Raw genomic sequence first — 23,883 nt, 5'->3', positions numbered from 1 at the left:
TATATTTGAACATTTTTTAGTTTAATTTTTTAAAATATTTCTATTTTTCGAATCTGAAAAATAAAAGTAAAAAAAGGAAACAGGAAAAACGAAAGAAAAACGAAAACAGTAAACAGAAAAAATAAAAAATAAAACAGGAAAATAAGAAACAAAAAATAAGAAACAAAAAAGAAAAGAAAAATCGAAAAAGGAGGCAGCCCGCACCTAACTGGGCCGGCCCGTACCGCGCGCAGGGTGTGCGGTGCGCGGTACACGCCGACCTGGTCGGTGTATAGGGTTTGCCCGGCCCGAGGCCCGACGGGCTTTTGGTGTGATGGGCCAGGCTTGGGCCTAAAAGTTAGGCCCGATGGTCGGGCCGGGCCAAGCCTGGGTTTTTTGCATCGGGCTTTGTTAGGCCCGGCCCGAAGAATGCCCAGGTATACTCTTAATCTTTGCTGTCAACAGCAAGTCAAGCCCGCTTAAACTCAGGGATCGTTCATGCTGTTCCTAAAAGGTGCAAATAATAAATGAATAATAACATCCTGACGACAAGTTCTTGCAGCCAGTGTAGCATCATGCAAAGCACCTCCTTTGCCGGCACAGCTGAAAAACATCGATGCCAGTTCAGTTCAGCGGACAATGTCATCCTTTCTTGGACAGAGCTGTCATGTACTCGTGTTGTACAATTACTTTTCTAAATTCTAATTCTAATCACAAGGGAAAGATCTCTTCTGCAGTGTCTCCAATGAGCTCTTGATAACAGAAAAAGTACAAATGATAAACAAGCAGTACGTGGAGAGCAGCACATGGACGGTTATCGGAACCACCAAAAGCGCGAACACAGAACATGCACGCACGGTATTCAGCTACCAACGACGACCAGTCCAGCTCTTTGTGCCTGCCACTCATCACAGCTCTCACGATATTATCTTCCTAAAAAAAGGCTCTCGGGTATTCAACCGCTACCGATTCAAACAAAATCTTCGCCACATTCAAAAAGTAATCGCACTGCAATAATTTCATTGCTCGCCCAAAAATGTACACAAACACATGGTTATTTACAAACCGATGTAGGAGTAGTTGCGCGCCGCCACTGATACAAATAACAGCAGGCAAAACAGGACACTCTTCAAAGAAGGCCGCGAAAAATGAGGATGTGATGTTTATTACTCACTCCTATTAGCTACTGGTAGCAACAATGGGGCTGAACGTCAGAGGCCACGCACCTCTCCGGTTGCCCTCCCCATGGGACGCAGAACGGCTCAGGCTGGACCCGAACCTGGAGCATCTTATCAGGCACGGATTCGTGTCCATGGCACCCATGCAGAACGATGGATTGAGCTTCATTGCCTGGCAGCTCAGGGAGCGGAAGGAGGATGAGCCCATCGGTGGCATGCGTGCGCCACAGTGAAGCTCTCCCCGGTACAGGTGGCTGGCCGCCGAGGATGCGGCAGAGTCGGAGTTCACTGCTGGGCAGGTCGTGCAGAACGACAGCGACAGGCTGTTCCTTGGGAGCTCTCTTATTGGGCTCGTGCCAGGGAGCGCGACAAAGGAGATGATCGGGTGCCGGCAGAGAGGGCATGGTATGGCACCTGCGGGGTTCGCTGACGTGTAGCTGGTTGAGCAAAGGTAGAGCGCGCATCTCGTGCAGAATTCATGTTTGCATCCTGCATAGGTGAGAAGGTTCAGTATTCTAAGGCTAGAAGTTATTGGCCAAAAGCAAGACAGCTTGCTTACTTTTGTACTTTGTGCAGTTGTTGAGTTACCAAGTGCATATGAACCCAGTTTTTAAAAGTGGATATGAAGCAGAACATAAAGTGTGAGCAAATTGATGAACTTCATATGACACTCATGCTAGCAATTACTGGCCAAAAGCAAGACAGCGTGCTTACTGTCAGCTTGCTCCAACTACAATATCATGTAAGCAAAAGGTATGTTTCCCTGCGTACCTTCTGCAGCAACGGAGCAGCTCCCATCTAAGCAGACAGCACATGGGTCAATACATACAGGTGACTGGTTTAGGTACCTCCAACCACACTCCCTACAAAACAAACAGCCACCTAACTATCAGATGTTACTATGGTTACCAATATAAGCACTGGTGACAATAGTTTAATATAACAGCCCGTTCCAAAATAGAGGTCACAATCTTCATATTGCAGGGTTGGGGACAACATAGTGGTCTAATCATACTATAGGAAAACAATAATTAAGCAAGTCAATAATACACATGCGACAACAAAAGAGGACGGCCTATAAGAAACAATGCGGGGTTATTTAGAACATCTTTTCATATGGGGACTGAAGAACCAGAAAAGGGAATACAATCTATTTAGCAGCAGAATTTGGGGTTTTAGATAATAGACATGATCCTGGAAACCTCTGCGTCCGAAGATGCAAAGGGCCTCAAAACTTATTTGCACTTGAGCAAGCCAAATGGACAGGAAAAGGTTCAGTTTCGCAAGATTTAGTATACTAACCTGGCAATGCTCATGATACTCATAAGTGGGAGGCACAGGTATGGAGAAGGAAGTGTGCGTATTCGCTCCCCTGGTTCATTACTTAGAACTTCTTCAAGAGAGTTTCGATGCCATGACTGAGCTACCATTAACGGGGTCGAGCTGCACAAGACAAATGAACAAAAACAAATTAATCACATCATAATGAAGACAACAATAATGATAGTTCTTTTTATGTACTCCCTCCAATCTATATTAAGTATCGCTGATTTAGTACAAAGTATCAAAAATTCAAAATCATACCCACTAGCATTTTTTGCAGACAGGTTGGCTCCTCTAGCAATAAGAAGCTGTATTGAACAGTGCATGGTTATCAGATGTTGAGAAAATCACCCCAACATTTAAACAACAAAATTGCCATCAGACTACCAGAACATACTTGACAACATGCAGCATTTCCACCACAGGCAGCATAATGAAGTGGGGTGCTACCTGATCCTGTCAGATGAAAGTAATAAGACTTATAAATTATAACCATCATCTCTGTATCAAAGTGCAAAAGCTGAAATACAGTAATAGAGGGAGTATATTAAAGTTCTCATGGAAGAAAATACTAAAACATTTCGAGACAAAGAATCACTTAAGTTAATTCGCGGACTATATGCAAATGTATGAATCTCTATAATGTTAAGAACTTAGAACAACAGCATACTATATAAAACAGTGAAGTTAACAAGTAACAAGTACCTGAAGAAAAATTCCTATTGAGGTAAAAAAAAAGACAGTTGCAAAATACCTATCAAGTCAATAGTTGTTCCATCTTCAATTGTGACCTCAGAAACACATGCTCCCAGGTCTAGTAACAATTGTACACACTCCACATGGCCATTCAACGCCGCCATATGAAGAGGAGTTAGGCCTCCATCTGCCTTCCAGTTTACCATCTTGACCAAACCACTGCTAATACAGGTATATCACTACAAGATTCGTATAAGAAAAAAAAAAGGAGAAACAGGCAAGGGACCCAGACATACTCATCATCGAAATCAGCATCTGAAACTTCTTCAGATGATCTGTGATTCGTCTGGTTTAAGAAGTTTGGTATGCTTGGCACATAATCTGCAAGCACAAGGCGAAGGCACCGGGCATGACCGTGCAGTGCAGCAAAATGTATAGCAGTCCCTCCATTCAGATAATCTGACCTGTGGATCTGAAAGACATTTCGCCGACTCAGAACTACATATCCAAGCACTAAAAAGAAACAGAGTGTGAACAGCAAGCAAAATACTCACATTTGCATTGAAGAGCATCAGCGTTTGAACAACCTCCCAGTGGCCATATTGGCAGGCTTGCATCAAAGCAGTCTACACATAATCAGAAACTTAGATATAACACTTTATCTCTGAATGTGGAACTGAAAATAAGCAAATGCACCTAAATTTGAGTTTACCTGCCCCCTATAGTTCCTGAGGTTGATCTCTACACCGGATTCGAGTAACAGAGAAACAATCTAAAACATGGCACCAGCAGCAGGAGAAATGTTAGTGCCGCTCCTTTGTCCAATCACCACAAATATCCAAATTCCAGCTGGTTTAGCAGACAGATGGCATTACCTCATGGTGGCCCTGTGCGGCGGCGTAGTGCAGAGGCGAGTTGCGGCCGCCGAATGTGGAGTACCGGGCCAGCCGAGGGTTGTACTCGAGGAGCGCACGCGCCTCCTGCAGGTCGCCGTCCCGGGCAGCTGAGACGAGGCGCTCGCCGGAGGCCGAGCACCCGAAGGAGTTGCCCACGAGGCTGAGGAACCCCATGGATGCGCAAAGACGAGGTCTTTTCCAGCACACGGAAAGACCTCGTCTCAAATCAAATGCTCCCTAAATTTCTGAAATTTAGGGAGCACTGTTGGGGAAAGATTGCAAGAACCCACCTCAAGAACTGCCCGGGATCGCCGGTCCCGAGCGAGAGACAAACGGGGCCAAGGCCGGCGATTTGCCTGCAAATCGGCCCCAATCCTCGCGAGAGAGACAAGAGACCGGAGGGCGGAACCACAGGCGGCCGCCGACTCGAATCCTCAGACCCCGCCGGCGATTCCAGCGAGGGAGGAGCGGATGGGGAATCTTGGGGGGAGGCAGAGCCGAGGCGATTTGCAGGAACGCGAGGTTGCAATTCGGAGAGGGCAAGGCAGGTGAACGGAATAAATGATCTGAGGGAGACGGCGACGGGGAGATGCAGCAGGGCAGGGTGGTGGCAGAGAAATCTCCGCAGCACGTCCCTCTCCGGTGTGTTCGTACAGTGTTGGTCCAAATCTTTATTTTGTTCAGAACAGTAACTAATCAACGAGCGATGATGACGAGTATTCAAATTTACTAGGGCAGGGGAGGTGTTGATGGTTGCTTTACTTTTTTCCAACCTGCAAAAGAATTTTATGGATAGCAATTTTTTGTTTTGTTGACTTCTTCCATCTTACTACTTGTGTTTATTTATGCATTCGATAGTGGCAGTCGCCTCTTGTCTTTTAAAAATATATATGATGAAATTGCACAAACTTAGTGTGAGTGTTTTTTTGTTTAATTCTCAAATCTCAAACCGTTTATTCTCCTTCGGAACTTTGTTGTCTAGTTTTAGTTTTAACGAAAGATCATCCCATCCGCAGCGCTGATGATTGTGTAGATAATTACATGGTCATAACTTTTCCAATCCGCGATACAAAATTGTGTATAACAAATGTCAATTTAGGTGTTCTACTTGTACTTATTTATCATTTGTCATTACCAATGGTCTCTTGCCTTTAAAACGTTGTCAACATCAGTCTCACACATTAATGATACGCCAGATGAAAACACCGTCGACGTGAAGGCTAGTGCATAGTTGAAAGAGAATATATAGTTGGCGTGGTTAGGACTGCAAGGCGGAGGCGGCAACGACACATGAGCAAAGCCAAGCGACTTCTCAAAAGGTTAGGGATTTGGGTGTTAGGGTTGGGAGTGTTCACTAGACTACTATGGATACAAATAAAGATGTTCCATTAGCGAAAGCTATCGAGATGGTGACAAAGGCCTTAATGAAGGTAAGCTTAGATTTATGTGATGGTGTACGTGGTATGTTGTTGTGCTTGTGTTTCGTCGATTTTTCTATAAGCTAATGAATTATTATTGTAAAGGAAAGTCAACTTTTTTGGTTGCTCGCAAACCCGTTTTTTGCACCCACTAGGTCAAATTTAGTGCATTTGGTTGCTCGCGTCGTTTCTAAATCTTGGTCCGCGTGCTTTTTAAAGCACATTTTGGACTGCACGTGGAGGCAAGCTCAATTACACCGTTTCTAGGGAGCCAAGATCTCCACTTGCGAAAAAGGGAAAAGCTACACGCCACCCGTGCAAGCTCACGCATCCCCACATTCGAGCTCTCCTTCCTGACGAGGAGCTTCACCGACGAGCAGGTCAACGGCAACATCTACCGCGTTAGCCGCTGGACATCCGCATCGACTCCAAGTTCATCGACAACTTCTTCTCGGATGGTGATGAGTTGTTCAGACCCAACTAGCTAAGATCTTTGAGAATGTTCTAGATCTGAGTTTAGGAATCGGCAGATCTGTTCCCGCTTGTTTCTTGCGTCTACTAATTGATATTGATATGCATGGTTCACCTTGTAGTTGCTCAATATAGTTGAACCGTGCTCAATATTGCCTAAATCTTCCTTAAAACTTGCTCAATCTAGATTATCGATGTCGATGGTGTAGTCATGTGTAGTGTGGTTGGTTATACTTCGTTTAGGTCTCGTGCATTACAATGTCGTAGTTCTAACTAATATCTACGTAGGCGTATACCTGTGATGAGTTTGCGTAGGCCCTCATCGATACACATGAGAATCCATCATTTGTACTCGAGACGCAGGAAAATGCATTAAAATTGCTCACATACCCGTAGCAAGTAGAGATAATATCGTCGCATGGCCTTCACTCAGTAGTCGTGGACTATGATGACACGATTGCTGCAAACATGCTTGCTAGGAAGAGGAGGACCAAGGCAGGTAAAGCCACAACACTGGTGGGTTGAAGGCGGTGAAAGACACTATGAAGTGGCATCCATTTGTGTCGATTTTTCATCCTAAACAAGATGTGTGAACTCATCAAGAGTGGCGTGAGGGCAGAAAAGGGGTTCAAGGAGGTGCACTTGACCAGTGTTGCCAACAAAGTCTTACACTACCAATAGGTGTCCTCACAACAGGTGTACTGACGAGGGGGCTCTTCAGTAATGCCCACCATGAGTGGCTTAGGGTTGACGGAATCCTGAAGGTTAGCACGAGACATCGGATACCAAACGTGCAAAGAGCGAGATTTACCCAGGTTCGGGGCTCTCGATGAGGTAAGAGCATCCCCACTCGTTGGCCCTCCCCACACCCAAATCCGGCGAAATTTTCGTCCGGATTGGAGGAAGATTTGGCGTGGGGAGGACTAGTTTCCCAGCCGCGTGCCCAGGCGAAGACAACGGTGCGAGTTTGAATAACGGAAACTTGATAAACTTCGGCTAAATTCGGGAAAATATAGACTAAATTTAATGATATTTAGACTAAAACGGGCGGAGTTCATACATAGAGGCCGAATTCGACTATATTTCGAATTCGGCTAGGGGAATTCAAATGCTAATTCTAAAACACGGCGCTCTACATGCCCAAACGGCGGTAGAACACCGTGTAGTCGTCGCCGCCGTCGTCGGAGCCGTCGTCCTCGACCTTCGGCGCCCTCGGCGGCGCGGCCTGGCGGCTGCTGCCCTGGCCGGCGTCTCCCCACCCCGGGGATGGCTTGTACCATTCGTCGTCCGAGGACTCGAGGTCGACGACGGGGACAACGACGCCGGATGGAGGCGTCGCAGACGGCGGTAGCGCGCGGCGTCGTCGGCGGCGGTTGGAGCGGCGCGGGAGGCGCGGACGGCGAGTCGGCGTGCGGCGGCCAGGTCCAGCAGCCGCCGCTGCTGCTGCTCCTCCTCCTCGCGCTCCCAGTCTTGCCTGGACCATGCAAGGGCGGCGTCCTCGGGGAGGGTGTTGTCGGCGGGCACCAGGTCGTTGAGCGACCTGGCGATAGCCTCCGCCACGGCGGCGTCCTCCGCGCGCTTCGCCTCCTCCTCGGCGAGCCTGTTTGCGGCGGCGGCCGCGGCGTCCTCCTTTTTCGGCGCCTTCCTCTTCCGCCCTGGCTGGGAGGGTTGGTCGCGGATGACGAGGGCGCCGCTGCTGCGCCCTCTGGTCGGCGGCGGAGACGCTGGCTCCTTCTTGACGCGCACCGGCGTCGAAGGCGACGTCGCCTCCTCCCTCTTCACCGGCGCGAAGGATGACCTCGGCGCCGATCCGGAAGACGACGAACTGGCAGCCATGCGCCATGGCTGCCAGACGTTTCCCCGGCGGCGGCTCGCCGATGCCCTCGATGGAGGGGGCATCGTGAGCACCGGGTAGTTTCCGCCCTCGATGTGCGCGAGGACGTTCGCCAGCGTCCTTTCCGGCGCGCTCCACCAACGTCGGCGGCCCGCGGCGTTGTTGCGCGGAGGCGGAGGCGGCGGGCCGTCGTAGGAGGCGAGCTCCCGCTCCCACTGCCGCAGGAAGTACGAGTTCCACGCCGTGTAGTTGTCGGGGTGGTGGCGTGGCTCGGCGCGTTCCTCGTCCGTCAAGGTCATCCGCGCCTCCTCGATGGCGACGTCGAGGGCGTGGCCCCGAGGCGGCGGCGGGATTGGTACGCCGCCAGCACTAAGCCGCCACCCGCCGCCGGGAGGCCTCGTGTCCGGCGGGCAGGGGTACCCCGCCTGGTGGAGGAGGTGCCCCTCCCACGCGTGGAGCGACCGGCGGGGGAAGCCGTTGTTGGCTGCGCCGTCGTCGTCGTAGAACGCCATCGGGAGAGTAGAGGAAGAGTGGAGGGAGAGTGGAGCACGGGGTACGCCTCGCGGCGAGCGGACCGGCGTATATAGGCGCGGCTGGCGCGGGTGATTAATGACGCGTGGAATGCGACGCGTCCGCGGCGAGCTGGCCGGCGGCAGCCTTTAGTGCGCGCGGAAGACGACGACATTAACTCGCCGCGTGGCCCGCGAATGCAGACCGGCGGCAGGCTTTTACAGCGCGCGGAAGACGATGCGATGAGGACGACGATCGGTTTCTCTCGCCGACAAGTTGGGGCCACCAGACGCGCGGGAAGTTTCCTCGGTGTTTCCCGCGCTTTCCTTTCGTCCGGACTCCCCGGGGGGCCGGGGATGGCGTGGGATCGCCGGATGAATTTAGGCCCAAATCCGGACGAAAACGAGGAACCGGGGGCGCGACTGGGCCGAATTACGCCGTCCGGATGGAAAAAACGCTCGCCGGGGGCCTCGTCGGGGAGACGAGTGGAGATGCTCTAAAACCCTTACTCATGCTTGTCTGTGAAAAAGGTTACAATGGGGCAGCCGATAGACTGCGTGGTGGTGATCTCACCGGGAGGCAAGGTTTCTAGGGTTTGGTGTATGAGGGATTGTATGCGATTGTCCGGGAGAGATCTGGCAGGCCCTCTCCTGGCTTTTATATAGGAGGCCAGGTCTCGAGAGTCCGGCATGAATTCAACTAGGTTACATCAAGATCTGATCTATCTTTTCCTTATTCGATGTCTTCTTGCCTTGTGCGGCAAGAATCCGTTTTCTTCCATCTTTCCACCGTTGCAATCGACGTATGGGTCCATCTTGGGTTGCGGTGATTCTCATGGGCCTCCTGTTGGGCCAAGGGAGGTAGGCCAATGTCAGGTACCCGCAGGGTAATGCCAACATCATGTACACCCACCTACGTAAGTGGAGAGGAAGGTGGATTAAGATCTTGAAGCTTAGAGACCTTAGCAGTGTCGATGGGATGATGACACTCACACCATTCTCCTAGAGGAAGAGCACTACATAGGCCATGTCTTGCTACTACCCGGATCTAGATCATAACTTGTGACAATTACCTTCTCTTCTAACATGTCACAAGTAACATACTATCTTTGTATATATCCTATCTTAGGCTCACCCAATGACGTCGAGTACCTGAACAAGCCAATTAGCAACTACACCCAGATGCGACATATCTTCTCATATGGCCTTGCCACCGGCAAGTTTGCCATGGGCTCCAGTGAACCTCTGGGTGCACCTTCGCTGAGTACTTTGACACGCATGAGTCTGATACCGTCGTCGTTGATGACGACTATCCGCAGACTCCGTCTCCTAGTGATGGTACTAGTGTTGCTCCTAGTTGTGGTGGTACTGCTATAGGTTTTGCTGATTGTGCCAAGAAGGGGAAGAAGTCGATCTTGGTAGAGGAGGATGTTGTACACATGTCCTTCATGACCGAGGCTGTGAAAGTTATATGCTCATGCATGCTTCTATTCTTAGCGAAGTATGTATCTTATGTTTCATATGCTCTGTGTTAGTAGAAATACAACTGGTGCATGGTGTTCTATGAAAAAGTTCTAGAAGTGTACAGTTCATGGGAGGAGGTCGGCCCACAGGCGACAGGTTACCACAAGAACCTCCACAATTGGTATAAGACTAGAGAGGAGGCAAATCAAAGCATACTCTGAGTTCTTTGCGGAACAACATGGCTATGATGTATGTAGCTCGCAGGATTGTAGTTCATGGCACTCCGAAGATCGTAGGTCATGGCGCTCCGATGATCGCAGGTAGCAGGCTCAAGGACTACATCATTATCGTTTTTTTATCTGGACATGTATTTGTTGTGGTCTTAACCATGTGTGTGACTACTTGTAATACCCAAAAACATGAACTAATAGATGGTAAGTTCACCTAGTAGTGGTGTGAGTTGAACATATTGGGCCTTATGCAAGCACCCAAACGCATTGCGTTGCATCGGCCCATCTGAAAAAACTCGTTTTGTGGACAACCAATCAAGTTGGGGAAAAATGGTACCCTCATGCAACAGTAGATTTTGTTAACATCTAATCATAATGCAAAAACATGTCGAAATCATGTTTTCCCTCATGCAACATCCATTAGGCTAAAAGCAGAAACATGAAAAAAAATCGCATGGGAGTATCCGAACTCGTCCCAAGAGACCTGACTAATACAACCATCAAGTTCGAGTCAACCATAAAATATTGTAGTCTAATAACTTGACAATAGTAATTTTCCTCAAACATTATTGGAGCAACTTTTTATCTAAAAAACAACAAGTACAACATAGACATACATACACACATGTTTATCAAACTAATTGACGATGTGAAGATTCTAGATAGAGTCGAGATTTACAAAGTAGGATGTCATCGACTCATAGTAATATTAAAACACACTAAGTATCGGGAGTGATGTTTTGTCTCTTGGATGCATCTTTGATATATTTTAAAATTTAAAAAAAATCTAAAAGAAAATTTCACGAATTTAAAAATATTCGTGAAACTGTACAGACACATGTAGATTGTCGAGATGTACTACACTTTTTATAGGATTTTTTTTAGAACTAGAAATATGTTCTTTGGGTAAAGGAAGCATATGTGCAATCAAGAGGCGAATTGAATTTCCGACTAGTATCAGCATAATGAACCAACAGTTCCAAGGGAAAAGAAAAAAACCAAACCAAGCAGACCTGTAAATGCCGAAAAACAGTATGAAACCGGGCTTCGGTGGGCTCCAAAGATGGGCCACTAGCCCACTACCAGGCCGAATCAGACGGCAGCTTCGCGTGGACCAGAACACATTCCCGTGGCTGGGCTTGCTCCAGCAAGACGCCATTGCCACCAGTCACTCTGTCAGTCAAGCACAGTCCTCTAACAAGTCTTCTTGTCTCTTGTGTTTGCAAGAGCTATACGCTGTCAGGGAATGAATGATGATCCGGTTAATACTGTTGGCTTGGACCGGCATGCCGTGGCTGCAACTCCTTGGAACTGTTCCCCTGACAAGAAGCATGTAGTGGCAAACCACGTAGTCGGCCCCTGTGCTGTGCAGAACACAACAAGATTATCGGCTGGGAATTAAGTCGATTGTTAAGACGAACATCGGTTGAGGCCCAACCACTAATCTGAGCGGCTCCACTGCCTGTAACCACCGTCTTGTTGTGTGCGATTTGTACTGCTGAATACGTGAGCACGTAGTGACGTACGAGGAGGAGGTCGACGCGTCAGTATGAATGACACACATAACTGAAACATCAGAAGAATTTGGTACTCTGAATCTCTGATGCAATGCTCCTACGAAGAAGCTTTGTGCAAACGACATCAGCAGCCGACGAGTTCAAAAACCGCCACAGCTCGGAGGCTTCGATCGTGGAAGTGGAGAATCCCGAGACCATCAATCCCTCCTGGAAACGAGAAAATTAAATCCATCCGCGCCGCGACACGAGAACAACAATTAGCAACGTTGACTAGTGACGCGGAACACGGCTCGCGTTTCCCGAGAACCCACGAGGACAGCTCCGGCCGGCCGTGAGGCCGACCCGAGGACAGAACAGAAGACTTGGGAAGGGCGGGCCATGGCGGAGCCATCGCCTGGGGGTTCGGACGTCAAACCCTCCGCGAATTCGTGCGTGCGTCTGTGCGCGGAGAAGCTCGCCGGATTGTTGTTTAACTCCAAGTGGTACTTCCACCGACCGCGATCGATCGATCGATGGCGACGCTGTGGCCTCTCCCGCCGTGACTGCCAATGGCAAATAGCTTCGTCGTCGATCGTGGCAGTACGGCAAACACACTTCGTGCCGATGCAGTCTGCTGCCCAGCTCGACATACAGTTCCGCGGTCCCGGTGGAGAACTGTATAGCATCCTGACGGTACACGATCGGTTAAGCTTTGCATTCTGCTTTACTAAACACGCCTACATTGCATTTCGAGAGAATTCCTTATTTGACCCTGGCTCAAGTTTGCCTTTCTTTCTTGGCCCTGGTAATTTTTTGCTTCTTTTCTTGATACATAAATTTTGGTTGGTTTCTTATTTGGTCCTCCCTCAATTCTGTTAGCTACTCCTATTACATTTTTTGTTTGCTGGACTTTTATACCCCTAACTGCATCGATAGATCAGTAAAGAAAAGAGAAAATAGGAAAAAAGAACAAAAAAGCCTGACCCTGACGGCTCGATGGAGGCCGCTCGCAGCAGCGCCTCCAGCACCACCACCAACCCTCGCCGCCCAGGTCCCCCCCCACGCCCATGACTCTACCGCCATCCGCCACGGCCCACGCTCGGGACTCGCCGCCGTCCCCCACGGCCCACATCCAGGCGCCGCTGCCGCCCGCCCATAGGCATCCCCGTAGATGCGCCCACGGCTCGCCACCACCCTCCAGGCCTACCAGTAGCCCACAACACCTAGGGGTTGCCGGCGCCGCCAGGGTTCTCCATAACAGGGCTTCCTCCCTTTGGTGTTGGAGCAGATGGACTCGGCCATGCCGGGCCACAGAGGGTGTGTTTGGTAGACCGGGGCAATGGAGAATCACTATCTCCACTCATACATGTTGCCCTTATACAAGCTCAGCTCAGATTCTGCCCTTTGTTTGTTAGCCTGTGTGTGATGAAACAAGCTGAGAGATGTTGTTTGGTAAAACAATCTGACCTGAGATTTTCTTCCTTGTTCTTTTTACAAAGAGGCCCTTTTATAGAAAATAAAAAAGCAATCGGCTCCTTGGATGGAAAGACCAGAAAAGCAATCGGGTCCTCGAGGTCGCCGGAGCCGCTGCCGGCACGAGGAGGTGCGAGGAGGCATGGGGAGTCGCTGCCAAGCACCTCTATGAGCAGCTTCCGGCCTGCAGGAGCTCGGATTCGACATGCCGCCGCCTGCAGGAGCTCGGATTCGACATGCCGCCGCCTGCGAGAGGAGCCGCCGCCGGCGAGAGGAGCCACCGCCGGCGAGAGGAGCTGCCGGCGAGAGGAGCCACCACCGGCGAGAGGAGCCGCCTCCGAAAGGTCGAGCCCATCCCGCTCTACGCGTGGTGAGGGCGAGATTGGCCCTGGAGGCCGTCGTCGCGCGAGGATGCGGCCACGGCGCTGGTCTCGGTGGAGCCGGCCATGGCGATTGGCGGTGCATGGTCTCGGTGCTGGCGGCCGACTGCTGCAGTGCGAGTTGGAGGTCGAGCATGGAGGTCGCGGTGGCGGGAGGTGGCGGCGCTCCGTCTCGGCCGCGGCGTCTCGTGCGGTGGTGGCGTTGGTTGGTGGACAGAGCAGGGGGAGAATGGTTTGCTGAAAACGTGCGGGTGGAGTGCCGCGGTGGACTCGGGACCAGCTGCGGGAGCATTTTCGGGCGAGCTCAGCCCTGCTGAGGTGCGAAGCTCGTTTCGAGCTTCTCTACCGGGCAGGGCTAAGAGCCCCTTTTCCGTATCAAGTGGGCAGCGCGCAGTAGGGAAACCTGAGGTACCAAACAACTTCTCCACTAAATATCTCGGGTGGGTTGGGAATTTCCCACTTGGCCCGGGCCACCAAACACGTCCAGAGAGGACGCCGCAATGCGGGGACGTGGGCGTCGAAGAGAGAAGAAGATGTCGTCGGCCATCGTCGGTGAGGGGCGGCGGAGGGGGCAGAGAACGACAGCCCGGGTGGTGGTCCCACGTGGGCGCATGTCACCAGTGCAAGCAGGACGATTGGAAGGACGTGTCCCTGGTGGAATAGAGCGTTTTCCCTTTTTAAAAAAATCTGATCAAATATTGTCTCATGGCCAAAAGTGTCATCTTAGATATTTACCGTTAGTGCTTAAATTATACATGAGAGCCAAATAAGGACCAACCAAACTTTGTTGTGTTAAAAAAAGACGAAATTTGACAGGGTCAAGAAAGGAAGACAAACTTTAACCAGAGCCAAATAAGAAATTCTCTCTTGCATTTTCTTACACTTTTCTCAGATTAGGGCATCTCCATCGGTCTAACCAAAAGTGTCCATCTTGATCACCATCCTCGCTCATTCGGATCAGAGTAGACGGCGGCAAGGCATATTTTTTCATAATAAAATTTATATATTGTCAATTTTATTTACAAAGTGCGTATAAGACGATAAAAGCTTAAAAAATGGAATAAACACTTGCTGGCTAGGGTTGGTGCCTAATCCTCGTCGACGACGTCGATGAACACCGGTGGCTCCCACGGTCATGGCCATTATTGTGTTGGAGGTCCTACAATTGGCATTGGAGTCGGCGCGGGGGCATGCGCTAGTGTATGCGGCGGGGTTACCAGAGGCATGGAAGGTGTCCTCTGCGCTAGCACGGATTCCCATGGCTGGATGGCAAGCCCTGCCACTTGGCCAGTTCATCCAGATGACGCGGCGTCATCCGTGCGAGGACCCCCGCCTCCTGGTCATTTCGCGCTTTCTTCCATGATCAGGACTTGTCCATCGAGAGTGTTTCTTCAGTACATGAGTAGTGTCTCTCTTGGATGCGGGAATGGCGTGGGGCGTTTGCCAAAACTCTAGGCACAACGACACGCCTTAAAAAGGATCACCTAGCCCGCCATCAATGTTGGCGAGGGCATCCTACCAGCCGTGGCATTGGTGCTAGCACGGAAGGCCCGCGTCGCCTGCCAATAAAGGTGTGAAGACAAAGTGAGCGGCATTGATGGTGGCGCAGAAGCCTACATAGCTGCCACCCACCGGCACTAGCGCATAGAAGGCAAAGCGATCGCAGACTAGCTTGTCAGGTAGGCCTGGGCCCAAAGAGGGAGGAAACATAGTCAGTTTGCGACGCGTCCACACCGACGCATTTCCAACATAAATTCCGGATGGAAATGAGTCACCACGGATGCCTTGGTCCGTTTGTGTTGGACCACTATGCTAGATCTTGCCTCACCTCCTATTTGCATGGACCAAAACGAACTGGCTCGGCCCGTTTAGGTCGGGCGGGTACCATATAATTTTCACTTTAGATTAAAATCCACAACTTTTTCTGAGGATATGGTAGCACTTTTAGGAATTCACCGGATATGGATACGGATGTGAATATTGATCAAGCGGGTATCTGACGGATAGAGTAGTGGATATGGTTTGATAATATCCGACGGTGGATCAACTGTCATTTTTTGTGGATTATTCGAGGTCTTCAAAGATAATTATCCAATAAAATTAGATCAGGCCCAGAATAACAATATAAACTACTTAGATCATCTACACCGACGACCCCAAATAGGCGCCGGCAGGTTCACCGACAGTGCTCTATTGGGGGCGCCGGTGGACGTTCCTCCATCTGGGGAATGGTTTCCCACACCGGTGTCCCCCAAACCGACGCCCCCAAAATCTTTTGTTTTCCTTTTACAATATTTCAATCACATAAAACTATCCATACAATATTTTGACATAGTTTAACACAAATACAAAGGAAATTATTCATACAATAATTCAAATTAAATCATGTGTTCTTGGAGGCTCCTCTCCTCGCCCATAAAATACGTAGCCAGATCCGCCTGAAGTTGAGCATGAACACCTGCATATCGGATTTCTTGGTGCATGTGAATAAAAACGGTAAATTGTTGTGGTACATGCTCTACTTCAGCAAGAGGGACCTGGTAATCAAATTGTTGATCATCATGCACAGGTTCGTCACGTTCGCTCTCAATGATCATGTTGTGCATGATCACACATGCGTTCATCACCTCCCACAGTTGGAGACTAAGCGATGGCTGTGAAATACGCCCTATTTTCTCGCGTTTGAACCCCTGGCTAAAGTCAAGAAATTGACTAAGTTTACCTCTCAACTTGCCACTAATGCCTAATCAATGCAAAGGTGTGCAATCTCTTCTATTTTTGGATGTTGTGCAGGATATCACGTCATAATGGAAAATGGACCTGCAATTACTAAAAAAAAAATCGCGTCAAGAGGATGGCAAAGTTGACTACACTCAGAATGGCAGTTCCATGGGCTTTAACGGGCATCGGTACGGGCAAGCCCCGCCTGTACCGTCCGCCCGTACCACCCACCGTTACGTTCCCGAGGTCAAACACTATAAAAGTCGTGAAGGGGCCGACGCTGAAAAGAGAGCCATTCGTCGCCAAATAGAGTTGCCATCCACCAGATCCATTTGCAACACACCGAAGGAGATTCATCCCCATAGTTCATACATTCCATCCTCCATCTCCTCCATAGCCATAGCCATCAGCATTGTAATAGAGATCTCCTTGAGAATTGACGACCATTGTAAGAATATTGTGATTTCAATCTAAGTATTTTGCATAATGATTTCTATCTTTGTATTTGATCTTGATATTATGTGTGAGTAGTCCTCACGGGGTGCAGGTTGGGGTGAATCCTCGCAGCAATTATGTGCATCTAATCTTATGTTGTGTGTAGGATCAAATAGGAGTTTTTTGATCTTGTATCCTTGTCCGTTTGCCTCGGCTTTGGTGATTTGCAGGTAGCCACATCATTCGAGAGGATCAAGGGAAGAGGTGGGATGAGTGGAGAGCGGCGTGCTTTCGCAAAACCTCAGTGACAGAAAGGGGAAAGTACCGGTACATGTTTAGTGATTCATTCAGAATCATAGCATAATCATCTAGCTGAAGGCTTTTGGTCTGTATTTACTTAAAACGGTTGTTGCTTGCGGCTGTGAGAACAATGGTTGGACCATTAGGCTGTTGTCACCTCTGGCTTTAGGGGCAAGGGTATTTATGGATGTGTTAATCACAAATATTGTATCTCTATTTTATTTGTTACACATATGAGCTTTATTTATATATGTGTGCATAGCTGCTGGTGAAACCTTAACCCTGACCTATTTCCATCATTGAACACAACCCCCTTAAAAGTAAACTAGATAGGTCCGGTAAATTGAAGATAAAATACACTAGCAAAGTCTTGTAGATGTTTCCTTCATAAACCATTTAGCAGTGATTTACAAGGTTTGATTAAACCTAGGTCTCCTAGGGAAAAAGCTTACCATACTACAATCCCTAATCCAGATCGGAGGTATCAAACCTTTTTCTGGCGACATTGTCGGGGAAGCAATTTCGCTATTCGGGTAAGGTTACTAGAGGCATTGTTAGTTATCTTATTTTTAGTTTTAAGTTTTTATTTACTGTTATTAGTTTACTATTTTAATTTTACTTGAAAACCCAAAAAATTAGTTACTTGTTCTTTTTCAAACATAGAAGATAAAACCCAAAAAGATAATCACTATGGCCGAAAAGAAGCTTGGGGAATATGCTCTACCTAATGATGATTTTATTCGTGCACAGATAACTCAGCCAGCCGTTGAAGCGGAGAACTACGAAATTAAGCCTAATCTTTTAAGCTTGGTTCAACTGAACCAATTTGGAGGCTCAGCCGGTGAGGATTCAGGTATGCACTTAAACACATTCACTGAAATATGTGATATGATGCGCATTAAAGATGTTGATCCAAATGCTATAAAATTGCGCTTGCTTCCCTTTCATTAAGAGGAAAAGCAAATGACTGGTTGCTAGCTTTGCCTAAGGGCAGTATAACTTCATGAGATGAATGCACTAATATCTTTATGACTAAGTTTTTCCCACCAGCAAAGACTATGCAACTGCGTTCTAATATTACAGTTTTAGACAAGAAGACCGTGAGCCACTAGCGCTTGCATGGGAAACGATGAAGGAGGCCACCATGATATGTCCAAGTCATGGAATGGAGGATTGGTTAATCCTACATTTAGTTTATAATGCCCTTAACCCAATGTCAAAGTCTATGCTTGATACTGCAGTAGGAGGAACATTCATGAGCAAGCCAGTTGAGCTGGCAAGGAGGCTTCTTGATGATATGCAAAGCAACCATGCCCAATGGCATGTAGATAGATCCTTTTCAAGAAAGGTGAATGCAATCAGCGAAGGTAACAATGAAGAGCTTACTTCGAAGGTAGGTGAGCTTTTAAATATTATAAAGGGTAAAGAAACTACCCAAGTTAATGCCCTCACTAATACTAAAGTTGAGGAAATAGACTTCATAGCAAGAAATCCTTACAACACTGCATGGAATAGTCAAAACTATGGCTCTAATTTTCCTAGACCTTATAATAATAATGCACGAGTTCCTAATAATAACTTCACCAACGGTAGTGGAGCAATCAATGGCAATACTTGAAATGAAAGTACTTTCAATTTTATGCATGCTCAAGCTGAACAAAATAGTACCCTTACAAAGCTCACTAAAAATCATAGCACTATGTTAGGGAATTTATCTAACCAAACCGTTTCTGTTAAGAATGATGTTAAAGCTCTATAGGAGAGGACGAAGATTGTTGAGACACAACGGGGGAAGATAGCTGAAAGCCAAACTATTGTACTTGCAAGATTTGCAGGTTAAACCAGAACCAAACCCCGTTGAAGACCTCAAGATGCTGAGGATTGAAAGAAGTGGAGAAGCACTTGAAGAACTGGACTATAGCAATGCTCCAACACCTGAGTATTCCATGGAAGATCTCATTAAGACGGTCACGGTAAGACACCCCGTAATCAACGAAGGTAATGATGAAAGGTACCGTCAATTCATACATGAGGTAGCATGAAAAGTCCGTGATTTAGAACAACAGTATAAGAAGCTAGCTGAAAAACTTCCAGCTAAGCTTGATGATATATTAACTTCCAGCTAATTAAGCTTGATGATATATTTGAGCCCACTATTAAAATCCAATTTGGAACAAATGAGGTGGCTGCACTTTGTGATCTTGGTGCAAGAGTTTCCACAATTCCAAAAACTTCATTTGATAAGTTAGGAATGAGGCCATTTAAAACAACTGATCTAAGACTACACTTAGCTGATTCAACATATAGACAAGTTGTAGGGATAAAGGATAATATTGTAGTAGATATTAAAGGATGTCCTACTCTTATTGATCTTATTATTATGGACATGCCTGAAGATCCTATAGCTCATATAATCTTAGGAAGACCATTTTTAGAACTATTAAAGTGCTAATAAATTTGCATGAAGGGAATGTGAGGATTGAACTACCATCCAAAGACCCATTTGTAGTGCACTTCTCTAGAAAGAATAAGGCCAAAACTGATGATGATGGGATCACTACTTTGAAAGCTAACTATTTTGGAGTGGGTCTTCCACTTCCAACTCTTAAGTGATCACCATCTTGGTCAAGCTAATTGATCTTAACTAGAAGCACTTCATGGGAGGCAACCCGTGCTCAATAAAGTTTTCCTATCTAGTTCAAGTTTAATGTTTAGTTTTATTTATTTGTTTTGTTTCATTTCTAATAAAGAGTGTTCATGTTATCCTTGGAAAAGAGGAGAAGAAGTTAAACAACAATGCCTTTTTGATTTTCGATGCTAATGGTTGCGCATTTTTGATATATACTGATGTTTTTTTCCTTATCCATTTTCGAGGTAATGTTGATGCATAAATGCACGTGAAGATTGCATAGAAATTTTTGATGTTCGCAGGTTACTGTGACTTTGACGACCATTGGTACGGTCGTACCAGAAAGAAAAAAGTTGAAGATTTCGTCAAAGCAGTCCGCAAGTTTGGCGACCATTGGTACGGTCACACCCGACCGTACCATGCGCCCGTACCGCTTCGACGACGAAAACATAAGTTTTCTTCGAAAAAATTCTGTAACCTTACCGAGCATCGGTACGGGGGATACGACCATACTGCTCGACCGTACCGCGTTGACCGACTTATTCCAAGGTGGTTGCACCTGGTACGGGCGGGATGCGCTTGTACCGTGTGCCCGTACCGCGTGTCGGACGACTTAAACCGGCAAGGAACAGGTATGCAACCCAAATTTTCATAAGCTCTCTCTCTTCTTCCTCCAAACTCAAAACCTACTCCATTGGATCCCCAAATTCATTCATTTTGATTCGATTCCTTGCACTTCATCGAAGCATGGTACGTTTCTCCTCCGATCCCCAACTTTTATTCGCGAATGCATGGTCTAGCTTTTTCATTATCAATCTAGACTTAGGTCATATTATGAACTTCATCACCTTAACGCGCATGCTAGATCGTAATTTTAGAGGTGATTCTTAAGATGTGTAGAGGATGATCATATGTCTGTTCCTATCGGATCAGATTTTTTTTTTAGTTAATTTTTTAAGATGCGCTTAAGGTACTAAACCGCTAATTGATTTTTAGATGAACACAAGGAGCTGATCGCGCGTTGTGGATGCACAGGCTGCACTACCGGTTGAAGACACACCCGCTTCACTCGGTATCGAGTTTGAAGACCGTCGTCAACTCAAATGTTTCAACCGTCTCAAGGACCGCAAGATCAAGTCGACAAAATGGGCATGCCCCCATATTATGAAACAACTAGGATTGTACAATGATTTCAATACTATTTGCAACAATGTTGGTCTGCTTGACTTTTGTTTTCAGGAGGCTACCACTTATCGCCGCTTGACACTCGAGTTTCTCATCACTCTGAAGCACACGGTGAACCACTGCTACAAAACTGCGGGGAATCAGCCCTTAGTTGACCGGATATCCTTCCGTTTGATGAACCGTGAGTATGATTTGACCTTGGATGAGTGGTGCAACCACTTTGGCTTTGAAAACAGTGCCACCGCAAACCGCTATGCTTGCTTTTCCTTGAACCCCTCACCTAGCATGAATTTTTCTAGGATGAGAATACCTAGCACACTCCCTCGGGGAAATACTATTGAGTGCACCGCTATTCGCTATTTGTACTATGTTATCGCTAACACCTTGCACGCACGAGGTGATTTCACAAGAATTAATGAGGAGGACATGATGGTCCTCGCAAAGATTGTGTTCCCAGTGTTGGAGATATGCCCAAGAGGCAATAATAAAAGTGTTTATTGTTATATCTTAGTGTTCATGATAAATGTTTACATCCCATGCTATAATTGTATTAACCGGAAACATTAATACTTGTGTGTTTTGCAAACATAAAAGGGTCCCTAGTAAGCCTCTTGTTAAACTAGCTTATTGATTAATAGATGATCATGATTACCTGATCATGAACATTGGATGTTATTAATAACAAGATCATATCATTAGGTGAATGATGTGATGGACAGACACCCATATATAGTAAGCGTAGCATATGATCAAGTCATTTAGTTCGTTGTGCTTCAAGCTTTAAGATACATAATAACCTAATCCTTAGACCATGAGATCATGTTAATCACCTACACCAGATAGATACTTTGATGACACCAAACATTACTTCGTAATTGGGTTGTTATAAAGGTGACATTAAGTATTCGGAAAGTATAGGGTTGAAGCACGTGAATCAATAGTGGGATTTGTCCATCCAAATGACGGATAGATATACTATGGGCCCTCTCGGTGGAATGTCATCCAACTAGCTTGCAAGCATGTGACTGGCTCACAAGGGATGTCATATCACGAAACGAGTAAAGAGTACTTATCGGTAACGAGGTTGAACTAGGTATAGAGATACCGACGATCAAACTTCAGATCAGTAAAATATTGTGAGACAAAGGGAATCAGTATCGTATGTAAATGGTTCTTTCGATCACGAAGTCATCATTGAATATGTGGGATCTATTATGGATCTCCAGGTCCTGCTATTAGTTATTTATCGGAGAAGAGTACCGGTCATGTCTGCATAGTTCATGAACCGTAGGGTGACACACTTAAGGTTCGATGTCGTTTTAAGTAGATATGGAATATGGAATTGAGTTCAAATATTGTTCGGAGTCTCGGATGTGATCCATGACATCACAAGGAGTTGCAGAATGGTCCGGAGAATAAGATTCATATATAGGAAGTCACATTCCAAGTTTGGGAATGGTCCGGTGCATTTATGGAAGGTTGTAGAATATTTTAGAATCATCCGGAATAAATCAGTATAGTAGGTAGAGTCTCGAAGGGACTCCACCAGCCCTAGCCAACCCACCAAGTGGGAAGGTGGAGTCCATGGTGGAGTCCACCTAGTTGGCTGGCCAAACAAGAAGTAAAGGGAGTTGGGAGTTCGACTCCAAAGTGGTTTTGGGGGAACCCTAGGTTTTCCACCTATATATAGAGGAGGAGAGGGGAGGGGGAAATACACATCAAGCCAGCCGCACCACTAAGGGGCTCCCAGGCCGGTGTCCCAAGTGCCCCCCCTCTCCCAAACCCTAGCTACTCCCTCCCCCTCTTTCTCTTGCAGCGCTTACGACGAAGCCCTGCTGGAGATCTCCACCACCACCGTCACCATGCTGTCATGCTGGCGGGATTCCGAGGAGGATCTACTACATCCGCTGCCCGCTGGAATGGGGAGAAGGACGTCGTCATCAACATCGTACGTGTGACCGAGTGCGGAGGTGCTGCCCGATTGTGGCACCGTCAAGATCTTCTACGCTTTTTGAAAGCGGCAAGTGATCGACTACATCCACCACGAGATTTATCTCGTTAACGCTTAGCGATCTTCGAGGGTATGTTGATCTTCACCTTGTTGCTACCATCAACTAGATTAGATCTTGGCTTGTTATTCTTCTTGCGGTAGGAAACTTTTTGTTTTCTATGCTACGAATCCCTACACCCAGAATGCAACATCCGCCCAAACTTGGGTGCCATTCTTGTTCTCTACTTGCACCACCAAGCACTTGAAGCTCGTGGGCCCATATGCGGAGGTGGAGTCATAACCGTTTTGGCAAGAAGGCTTAACATCGATGTAAGTAATTTACGAGCATTGGAAGGCCCTCGCCTCCTTTATTTTACTACTCTGAATGCATGTGGTATGATTAGAAAAGTAGTTGGTAGATATTACTTCAATATACCGGGAGCTGACCACTCGATTGATGCCCCTCTGCCTAATGGTCTATTCTGTCTGGAGGAAAGGCGTTTGCATTATGATGCGCAGGTTGATGAAAATCTACCCCACAACAAGATGAATCGAAAGAAGGAGAAGAGGTTGAACAAGAACCTCAAGGACCATAACACGAGCAACAACCACTCCATGACTTCACCACCTACCAGGACATGTACGCTCACGAAGGAAGCATTGAGAACCTGAGCAACCATGCCATCAACCTTCGAGACCACACCACCAAACTCGGTTCCCAATTCACTCATTGGAGAAGCCAATGGAACAGTGGGAATTATCCTCCACCACAATGAGCTCACCAAGAGGGCTTGCAAAAGCCTAAGCTTGGAGATGTGTTTCTCAAGCATTTTTATTTGTGTTAAATAAATTTGTACTCCAACTCTATGAGAGAGCTTTGAAACACTCGTGTTGGTTTGTTCCAACACTTTGCTTTTTTTATTTTCTTTTCATTTTAGTTTGTTTTTCCTTTTTCATTTGTTTGATTTAGTTCCTTACTTTGTCGCCGTTCTCGTTTCTTTCATCCTCTCTATCCCAATTCATGAAAATACAAAAAGATTTTTTCCTTTTATCCTTGTTTGAAAGAGCTGAATTTTTGAATGCCTCTTTGCTTGATATTATTTATGAGAGAGATCTACTAAGAGTTTTGAAGGAACACATCATAAAGAAGAGAAATCTGAAGCCATCTACAAGAGGTATGTCTTATGTATCCCACTTTTGAAGTTTGAATTGTTTATGCTAGTCAGTAGACTTGTTAAGATATTGTATCAGTGGGAGTGATTTGAAACAATTGGAA

The 23,883-nt window shown here is 47.0% G+C and overlaps 1 protein-coding gene across 2 annotated transcripts; it reads right to left on the bottom strand.

The window, feature by feature from the left end:
• Window positions 1–970: 970 nt before the first annotated feature.
• Window positions 971–4,744, bottom strand: LOC127305610 (probable E3 ubiquitin-protein ligase XBOS32). Of its 2 annotated transcripts, none has more exons than XM_051336112.2 (10): window positions 4,052–4,744; window positions 3,889–3,948; window positions 3,731–3,802; window positions 3,473–3,648; window positions 3,235–3,398; window positions 2,878–2,936; window positions 2,742–2,788; window positions 2,460–2,600; window positions 1,929–2,020; window positions 971–1,646 (listed from the first exon to the last, which is right to left on the bottom strand). In XM_051336112.2, exons 1-10 carry the CDS (start codon window positions 4,244–4,246, stop codon window positions 1,159–1,161), a joined length of 1,494 nt encoding a protein of 497 aa, XP_051192072.1. In that variant the 5' UTR covers window positions 4,247–4,744; the 3' UTR covers window positions 971–1,158. The 2 variants fall into 2 exon arrangements, with proteins under 2 accessions (XP_051192072.1, XP_051192073.1); XM_051336113.2 differs by having other exon boundaries at window positions 3,235–3,395; window positions 4,052–4,743.
• Window positions 4,745–23,883: the final 19,139 nt, after the last annotated feature.

Source organism: Lolium perenne, chromosome 6 (assembly GCF_019359855.2).
Source record: "Lolium perenne isolate Kyuss_39 chromosome 6, Kyuss_2.0, whole genome shotgun sequence".
Classification (NCBI taxonomy): domain Eukaryota; kingdom Viridiplantae; phylum Streptophyta; class Magnoliopsida; order Poales; family Poaceae; genus Lolium; species Lolium perenne.
This window is presented reverse-complemented; position numbering and strand designations above follow the sequence as displayed.

What these genes read in the sequence shown, in the direction of transcription:
- LOC127305610 (XM_051336112.2), bottom strand. Translation starts at nt 4,246, where the DNA reads ATGGGGTTCCTCAGCCTCGTGGGCAACTCCTTCGGGTGCTCGGCCTCC. An exon ending in CCGCACAGGGCCACCATGAG is followed by an intron (nt 3,949 to 4,051) that starts GTAATGCCATCT and finishes GCCATGTTTTAG; the next exon opens with ATTGTTTCTCTGTTACTCGA. An exon ending in GATGCTGATTTCGATGATGA is followed by an intron (nt 3,399 to 3,472) that starts GTATGTCTGGGT and finishes TACCTGTATTAG; the next exon opens with CAGTGGTTTGGTCAAGATGG.